Source organism: Osmerus eperlanus, chromosome 25 (genome assembly GCF_963692335.1).
Source record: "Osmerus eperlanus chromosome 25, fOsmEpe2.1, whole genome shotgun sequence".
In the NCBI taxonomy this organism is placed as follows: Eukaryota; Metazoa; Chordata; class Actinopteri; order Osmeriformes; family Osmeridae; genus Osmerus; species Osmerus eperlanus.
The window spans coordinates 6,193,728-6,203,203 of NC_085042.1; the positions used below are offsets into that span (position 1 = coordinate 6,193,728).

The window sequence follows — 9,476 nt, forward strand, 5'->3', positions numbered from 1 at the left end:
CCGCTCCTGCACTGCTCCGCGGTGCCCCCCCTCCCCGCACACACACCACCCCCCTACCTCCCTCCCTGAGCTGGAAAGTTGAAGAGGTTACGAGACAAGATTGACTTACAGTGGAGTAGGTTAGTCTGTTCATTTCTCTGGCTGACTAGAACCATTTTTTTGTGTGTGTGTGTGCGCCCCCCCCAAAAAAAATCTGGCTTTGTTTGTATTGCTCAGCCGTAGCAAGGTCACATGACCTGTAGCATTCCAGACCAAAGCAGTCCAGTCTCAAAACTGCCCTCCTTGGTGTATTATCTTGTGTTTTTGCCTTTCGGATTCCTCAGTATTCCAACAACATCTCATAATGGAAGCATCTCTCAGAGAGACGCTTAATCCGGGGTGAGAGTAAAGGGTTAATCCCGACTGTACAGTGTTAACTGTCTCTCCTGGCCTCTTGACCTTGAGGAACCTTGGCAGTTTCAGCGTTAAGGAGGGAGTGTGTGCTGGGGCCTGGGGGTTTGAGGCAGAGATAATGACCCCAGTGGTTCTCTCCTCGTCTCCCACTGTGACTCCACCAGGAGATACCAGCCAGCTGGGCTGGTTAAAGCACACCTGGGGGTGATAAGAGGGTCTCATAAAGTGGTTTTTTCCCTGAGCTGACTTGTGAGGATAATCTACAGTTCCTTATCTACCAACCTCTGCTGATTTGGAGTCATTTGTATTTTGGAGCTGGACACAAGGGGTGTGTGCGTGGTGTGTGTTTGTGCTATCATGGTCCCAGCTCCAGCATGCCTGTTTTATAATTTGCTGCAGCTTGCCCTGTTCTATAATCTACTGCAGCTCATCGCAACAGAAGGCTGTTGGTCAGCATTCAACTTGACGCTTTTCTTCTCCTTCCAAGCGCATGCACACGCGCGCGTACACACATACACACACCAATACCAATCCCTGCTGTTCCAGATTAAAATTATTCTGTGTGGGTTCTCTCTCTCTCTCTCTCTCTCTCTCTCTCTCTCTCTCTCTCTCTCTCTCTCTCTCTCTCTCTCTCTCTCTCTCTCTCTCTCTGTGTCTGTTTCTGTGTCTCTCTTTCTCTTCCTCACCACCCATCAGTTTAGGCCACTCCCCTCAGAGACCGTTCTAATCAGGCCTCGCTTGTCCTCTGAACCCTCTAGCTCTCCCCTCTCTCCCTTTCTTTACCCCCCCCCACTCTTTATCTCTCTCTTTCTCCCCCTCTCTCTCCCCCTCTCTCTTTCTCTCCCCCTCTCTTTGTCCAACCTGCTGCCGAGATCACGTCTCCATGGTAACTGTAGCCAACGACAGCAGCGTATCGGTTGCCTAGTAAGCTGCCTAGGAGCAGAGACGCGGGGTGATCTGGAGGGAGATCTTCTGATGTATGAGAGATTCTGTTTGCTCATGTCTGGATAGAGCTGCAGGTTCGCTCCCGTGAACACATCCATAACCAATGGCCATTTATGAGCATCATGACAGTGACTCACAGGAACAGGGCCACTTATGTCTCGCCTCAGCTTTGCCGTGTGTGTGTGTGTGTGTATATCTGTTTCTTAGTAAATGTATAGTAAACTACACATTCAGTGTGGTTTTGTCCGTTGTGTGTAAGTGTGTGTGTGTTGTGTCTGCGTGTGTGTTTCCCAGTAACTTTGACCTTGTGATGACGTGTGGAAGTCATGAGAGCTCAGGGGAGGCCCATGATCGCTCTCCATTAGTGAGGCTGTCTCCTTTCACACACTCCCCACATGACAGGTTATTGTCCTTTTCTGGACAAATGTCACCCATGACCTCTGGACCTAGCCAGTTCATTGAAACCCCTGCGCACAATGCACACGGTGCACACAGCACACACACACACACACACACACTGTAGAGGGAGGTCTAGTGAGGCTGGAGGTCTAGTGAGGCTGGAGGTCTAGTGAGGCTGGAGGTCTAGTGAGACTAGAGGTTTAGTGAGGCTAGAGGGACCAGCCTGAGGCAGCGGGTCCATGGGTCCAGATCTGTAGGTCTATCGGGAGGTCAAAGGTTATATTTCACCCCTCCTCGGCATGTCATGTTTTGCTGCTCTACAGTGCCCCCCCCCCCATCCCCCCAAGCAGGTTAGGGCTCTATAAACTAGCCTCCCTTCAGGGAGACAGCCTGAGGAAAGACCAGGTGAAATGAAACGCCCGCCAGTAAACACCTCGAACCCCTATCGGTCTGTCTGCCTAAAAACGCACAGCTGTCACATCAGTCCCAGGTGGAGGCTCCCTGCTAGCCCGTTAGCGGAGCGAGCTGTTTTCCCCTGGCCCGGAGGGAGACGGATGTGAGGGTTCATGGGAGATGGCGTTGGCCCAGATGGCCTCTGGTGTCTTCTGTCTCGCTGCTCCGGATTCATTTGAATTATCCTCGGTGTCTGAACGGCCCCGCTTCCGCCCTTAGATGAATGGAGTCGGAACGGCAGAGTGGCACGGGCCGCACACACACTCACTCAGGCTCACAATCTCACATTTGCACACTCACAAACACGCACAATATCACATATACCCACGCGTAAACACTTACAGAAAGTCATTTTGCCACTGTGAATGTGTAGCGTGTGTTGTAGTCTTGTATCTGGTCTACATTTACATTTATGCATTTAGCAGACGCTTTTATCCAAAGCGACTTCCAAGAGAGAGCTTTACAAAAGAGCATAGGTCACTGATCATAACAACGAGATAGCCCCAAACATTGCGAGCAGCCAAAACATGAAGCATACATTGTGAAAAAACAAATAAGTCATATAATAATCAACAGTAGAATATTTCACAGCGAGTACAATAATTTAAAACCGTTACAACTAACCAACAAGAGCAACAAGTCTCTCAATATGAGTCATTGTGGTCTAGCGTTATGTGAGTGTGTACATTTTTAAGTGTGTGTGTTTGTACATTCGTAAGTGTGTGTGTGTGTGTATGTGAGAGAGTGTGTGCGTTTGAGTATGCACTCTGGTTTTCAATGCCCCTCAGCCTCTTTGCCGTGCCGGCTTCCACAAGTCCTAGCTGAGCACTAGGCAATGGGATTGTATGGCTGGAAGCCCTCTTAAACGTAGTCCCTAGTGAAGGTTTGGATTGTGGCTTCCCCCTACCCTTCCTCCACTCTGCCTCCCGCCCAGCCACACACTTAGACCTGCCTCACAAACTGTCAATGCAACTGTCGATCTGAACCTGTGTGTGTGTGTGTGTGTCGCTCCCTCAGAAACGTGAGTTCAGACGGTGCGGAGGCGCGGCGCAGACTGAGGGAGTGCGAGGGATTGGTGGACGCCCTTCTCCACGCCCTCCAATCAGCTGTCGGGAAGAAAGACATGGACAACAAGGTATCCGCACGACCTGTTACTGTGACAACGTTCGGCAGCTGCAGGAGTGTTTCTGTTTACATTTATAGTGTTTTTGTCAGCATTTATGGTGTTTCTGTCTACATGTATAGTGTTTCTGTCAGCATTTATGGTGTTTCTGTCTAGATTTATAGTGTTTCTGTCGACATTTATAGTGTTTCTGTCTACATTTATAGTTTCTGTCTACATTCATAGTGTTTCTGTCTACATTTATAGTGTTTCTGTCTACATGTATAGTTTCTGTCTACATTTATAGTGTTTCTGTCCACGAATATAGTGTTTCTGTCTACATTTATAGTGTTTCTGTCTACATTCATAGTGTTTCTGTCTACATTCATAGTGTTTCTGTCTACATTTATAGTTTCTGTCTATATTCATAGTGTTTCTGTCTACATTTATAGTGTTTCTGTCTACATTTATAGTGTTTCTCTCGACATTGATAGTGTTTCCTTTCTGTGATTGGTTGGGGCTAAGCAGTCTGTGTTTGTCACCGTCTCTCTCTCCCCAGTCGGTGGAGAACTGCGTGTGCATCATGAGGAACCTGTCCTACCACGTCCACAAAGAGGTGCCGGGGGCCGATAAGTTCCAGGACCCGTCCGCCCCCCAGGCCCCAGGCTCGGCAGGGCCCCAGAGGAAGAAGAAGGATGACGCAGGCTGCTTCGGGGGGAAGAAGGCCAAAGGTGAGTCAGGTGGCTGAGCGGTTAGGGATTCGGGCTAGTAATCTGAAGGTTACCGGTTCGATTCCCGGCTCTGCAGTATTACGTTGTGTCCTTGGGCAAGGCACTTCACCCTACTTGCCTCGGGGGAATGTCCCTGTACCACTGTAAGTCGCTCTGGATAAGAGTGTCTGCTAAAATGACTAAATGTAAATGTAAGGTGAGAGGTCCCACAGAGCGACACCTAGAGGTGGAGGCCGGTACTGCTCCTAGGCGCTCCTCCCCCAGTTTCTATCCACACCTTGAGAGTTAGCTACCTTCAGCCTCTTGTATTTACACAGACAAGACTAATATATTCGCCTCTGATTTAATGGAGACAGAAAACAAATGTTTGAACAAAGATGTGTGTCACAGTGTTAGCTCGCGATAGCAAATGTCCTCCAATCCAAACTGGTGGTTTGTGTACAGCAGTGCTTCGTGTGGATCGGTCCTGTTGGTTTGTCCTCAGGTCGTGAAGTCATGGCATGCTGCCATCTTATTTGTCCCCAGACAGATCCAGTGGCCTTTATCGACAGGCTCTCAAACTCTGCCTGAATTACAGCTGCACAGCTTAGTCACTGTGTGTCCCTCCCTTAAATAAAGAATGGCTGTCATTAATCTCTCAGTCAATAACCCTTGACCCCACTGGTCCCGTGAGGGATTCCGTCTGTGTCGAGGTCAAGAAAACACCCGGCGGGTGTCGCTATGGCGATTTACACCGACAGCAATTAGCCAAATAGCTGCTATTGTGCACAGCAGTTAATGAGGTGTGTTTAGGCGTTACAGACCCCAAAGGTGTACTTTAAATCAGAGTTGATCCACATTTCACACGTTAAACAGCCCCATATGACATAAAGGACATAAAGAAAAGTCCTGTGACCCATCAGCGTTGTTTAGACACATGAGCTCCAGTAACCCCTCCAGTAAGCTCCTAGAATCCCAATATTCTCACCACTCATGGCTAGTATTAAGATCCCCATGTTATGCCCAAGGAACGTCCAGCGTCATGTAGCTTCAACTAGCAACTTCTTACCTGTGAATGGTTTTTATTGCTCTTCTGTTCCCTTTCTGGTTTATTGTTTGTCGTAGGAAGGTGGCGCCGTGACATGGCTAAGCCTGGCACCTGCCCTCGTGTGGGGCACTGCTCAGTTGCGATAAACTGTCACATCGGTGCAAGAGTGCCAGTGTCTTTCTTTCTTTCTCTCTCTGTCTCTCTTTGTTTCTCACTCTCTTTCTCCTTTTGACTCTCACCCTGCTCCCCTCCTCCCCTGTGCCCCGCTCCTCAGATATGACTTGCAACTGTTCACATGTATAATTCTGTCAAGGCTAATCCACACGCTTTATTTTTTATTTTTTACCATGCCTGTTCTCTTCTCCCTGCTTTTTTTTTGGTAATGCTGCTGCTTCCTTGGCTAACAATAGAGGAATGGTTTAATCAAGGTGAGTATCTTCCCTGCCTCTCTCTCTCTCTCTCTCTCTCTCTCTCTCTCTCTCTCTCTCTCTCTCTCTCTCTCTCTCTCTCTTTCTCTCTCTCTCTCTCTCTCTGTGTCTCTCTCTCTGTGTCTCTCTGTCTCTGTCTCTGTCTCTCTCTCTCTCTCTCTCTCTCTCTCTCTCTCTCTCTCTCTCTCTCTCTCTCTCTGTGTCTCTCTCTCTGTGTCTCTCTGTCTCTGTCTCTGTCTCTGTCTCTCTCTCTCTCTCTCTCTCTCTCTCTCTCTCTCTCTCTCTCTCTCTCTCTCTCTCTGTGTCTCTCTCTCTCTCTCTCTCTCTCTCTCTCTCTCTCTCTCTCTCTGTCTCCCTCCGTTCTACCTGTAGCTAGTCTCGTAGTGCATTGGGTTGATACCGTTTGCATCCCTCTTTTATAGACTTCTCTCTCCCCCTCCATCTTCTCCCACATCTCTTCAGAAGTGATGGAGGAGAGACTTACCCTTAGCTGGTCTCTCTGTAGTCCCAGCCCTGCATTATTAAAAGGGCTTCCCAGCCCCAGTAGAATTGCTGTGTGTGTGTGTGTGTGCGCTCGTGCGTGCGTGCGTGTGCGCTTGCAGCCCGCCACAGTGGTTTCTCCGACATTGTCAGTGAGCTCGGTGACGTTTACAAATGTGCTCTGCTTCTCACCATCCAGGCAGAAAAAACGGAGAGAACGACAAGAACTACGACACCCTGGACCTCCCCAAGCGCACAGAACCCACAAAAGGTACGCCCCAACCCCACCCCCAACCCCACCCCCGTCGAGAGACAGGCCTTGTTAGAACCCTCGCCCCCGTCACAGCACGGCACGGTCTCGCCTCCTCTCACGTTACGAGGAGTACAGCGGGTGTTCCGCTCCACGGAAATGAGTCTTATTTTGACAAAGAAAGCCACGAGCAAAGAAGGAGAGCACGGTTTGTTCCGCTAGCGGGGGTGTCTAGGATGTGCAGTCACTTCAACACAGCAGATAAGCATGCGGGAGGTTGGGATTCAACCCTCTGATTGGTCTCTCACAAATCCCCCACCTGGACGGTTGACTCCTGTCCTCTTTGGTGGTGGATTTGTATCATGAATTGGACGTTGTTCGCATGAGCTCCTGGCTTTTATGAATCCCTTGCTAGCGAGCGATGGCAAACATTGGGAATTTGAATTTGTTGTTTTTTAATGAATACCTCACCTAGAGCTAACAGAGCTCTAGGTGAGGTAGAGCACCTAGAGCTACTGATCAGCGTCCCTTGATGTGACTCAGGTACTGTCTATCTACATGTGAGGACGTAGTGTATTCGTTTGACAGACATTTTGATCCAAAGCGTCATACAGGGGAGATTGAAACCTCTTGATCCACAGTGAAATGCCCTAGCACTGAACTACACCCATCCCGAGGTATTACAGCAAAGGACCAATGAACCACTCTGTATGCCACAGATGTTGTGTCTGCTGCCAGATCATATACAACTCCCAGTTCACTTTTGTGAGGCCTGTTCCGTGTGTCAATAATGGTTAAGAATCTCCGGTTCACAGTGGGTTCTCTCCCGAAACATGTCAGCTAGCCTCAAACAAAATTAATATGCAGCCATCTTTCCACACAGCTCGTCTGTTGACGTGCTGCTGGGAATGTGTGCGTGTGCGTGTGTGCGTGTGCGCGTGCGTGCGTGTGCGTGTGTGTGTGTGCGTGTGCGTGTGCGTGTGCGTGTGTGTGTGTGTGTGCGTGTGCCAAACGGGGTATGGGACCATGGCGTTGGCACCACAGAGGGGGGACTTGCAGCATTTACACATCAGCACACTCATCAAGTCCTAATGGCAGGAAGTCAAAGTCAATAGCACTTCCTGTTTGGCTGTAATTAGCCACATTAGCACGGCAAAGTGATCTCTTATTAAACCAGATTACAATTAATTGCTGTGGTTTACGGAGGTAAGCCGTGTTTTCTTTTTTCCTTTTTATCGTGGTGAAGTCAGCAAAGCAGGTGAGCTCGAAGGAAGATAATTAGCGCGTTTTTTTGCCCGTCGCACTGTTGCTTTATCTTCAGCGGTTGTGATGATGAGGATTGTGCGAAGGTTGTAACAAGTCATAATTGTGTACATAATCCCCCCCCCCCCCCAATTTTGGAGGGCATTGGATTATGGTGTGATATGAATGCTATGTATGCACAGCTGAGGGTCTGTGTGTGTGTGTGTGTGTGTGTGTGCATGTGGATTTGTGTGCATGTGGATTTGTGTGTGGCACTACGTGCTTGCTGGAGCACCTTGATTCCATGCTTACACATATATGCACTTTATTTAAAGTATTAAGTCCATATAAATATGAATTAAAGTAGATTGATAAGCTGTATCGCCCAAGATCAGGGGGATTACGTGCTTTGTTACATGTGTGTGTCTTGATCCGTCATCGTAGCACCCGGGGTCGTGGCAAGGACATGGCATGCCTCCAGCCTCACCGTGATCACTCCGGCCTCGTACTGAAATCCACTTCCTGTTTGGGATTACCGTCGTCCTCGCAGGTCCCCTGCGCACGCGCGCGCACGCACGCTGTACAAGAACAACTCATTAGGCCATAGACAGGGTCACAGAGTCCATAGTCTCTCTGATGTCACGGAGGGAGGTGGAAGCTGTTGGGTTAGTACAGGGCAATGTGGCTTGCCCCAGTGGTCTCGCAAAGACATCGCCTCAATGAATATTGAGTTGTTGATTATGTGGCTCTTTAATGTCTGCTTGAAAGCACTATGGAGAAGGCCTGATGGCGGATCATTAACGAACTCCACAGTTACCCTGCCTGCATTGTTCGCGTAGACCCTCTAGAACAGGAGCACTGAGGACTGGGAAGAAAGTAATTAAGAAGTGTGAAAGAGGGACTGCATTAGGGAGTGTGTGTGCGTGTATGTGTGTGTGTGTATGTGTCAGCCACTGAGATGATGGAACACACTTCCCCAGTTAATTGAAACAAAGCCTAAACCTTTGCTTTGAGGAGAGGTCAGAAGGAGTGATTTTGCGCGCGTGCGAGCGTACAACAGGCGCGCACTTTTTCGGCTCTTCGCTGCGTGGGTGTGCGTGTGTGGAGAGGAGGGCAGAGGAGGAGGGGGGGAGGGGCATGGGTGGAGAGATGCTGTCTCTCATTAATCCTCTCTGCATCCCCTCGTCTTCATTTAGCGCACACATTCTTTATCAAACGCCAACAAAGGGAAGGAAAACCGCACGCTGCTCCTCAGTGCTCTCAAGGAGGTTCTGTCCTTGACGATGACCATGGTTATACAGTGTGTGTGTGTGACAGTATATGTATATATATGAGTTACAATTCAGGGATTGATGGAAACTCTCTACCGGTCTACTGTACAGGACCTTGTTTCCCATGCGTCAGCTCTCGTGCCAGCGACTTGACATTCGAGCGAAGACGTTGATGAATGCCTTAGTCAGCTCCACTTGTGTAATGTGTTCCACAGTTGATTGGCACGGTTGGTTATCGTAGAGGCCAGAAAGGAGACATCTCAACCTCTCATGTCTTAAGCAGTGCATCGTCCTTGTCAGTCCTCTTGCTAGTTTCTCTCTGGTGTTCCCTTCCAGAACTACTATAGTTCTGGTATCTCCCTCCAAGCCAACACAAAACTCCATGATAAGCCTTTTAGGTTTTGTTTAAATTGAAATTCGAAGGAGGTCTAACATCATTAACATCATCAAACAGCGAAGAATGTTTCTTGTGTGTACTGGCTCTTACCCGATGATGGCATCCGACCAGAGTTATCTCGTAGTCGTCTTCTACACCCAGACAGGATTCCTCAGTGTTGCTGTACAGGGGGCCAGGCAGGAAGAGATGAATGGTGAAATGAAGTTTGGGGATCATTGGCCTCCAAGGTGTCACAGCTCATCTGGGCCACATTTATCAGGCTCTCCGTGCGACTGAGCCTTTTGCTTCGGAAAGTCTCTGTGGGGTTTCTGTGTGTGTGTCAGAGAGAGTGGTAGAGAGAGTGGTAGAGAGAGAGAGG

At 49.0% G+C, this 9,476-nt stretch overlaps 1 protein-coding gene across 2 annotated transcripts in view; it reads left to right on the forward strand.

Moving 5' to 3' along the window:
- The window catches only part of arvcfb (ARVCF delta catenin family member b), a 48,492-nt gene that overhangs the window by 19,215 nt on the left and 19,801 nt on the right, over positions 1 to 9,476 (forward strand). The window contains exons 5-8 of one of the 2 annotated variants that reach the window (XM_062451159.1): positions 3,208 to 3,325; positions 3,852 to 4,023; positions 5,461 to 5,478; positions 6,158 to 6,229. In XM_062451159.1, the coding sequence (XP_062307143.1) occupies positions 3,208 to 3,325; positions 3,852 to 4,023; positions 5,461 to 5,478; positions 6,158 to 6,229 (380 nt within the window). The remainder of the gene's footprint in view (positions 1 to 3,207; positions 3,326 to 3,851; positions 4,024 to 5,460; positions 5,479 to 6,157; positions 6,230 to 9,476) is intronic. The other variant, XM_062451160.1, reaches the window with a different exon arrangement.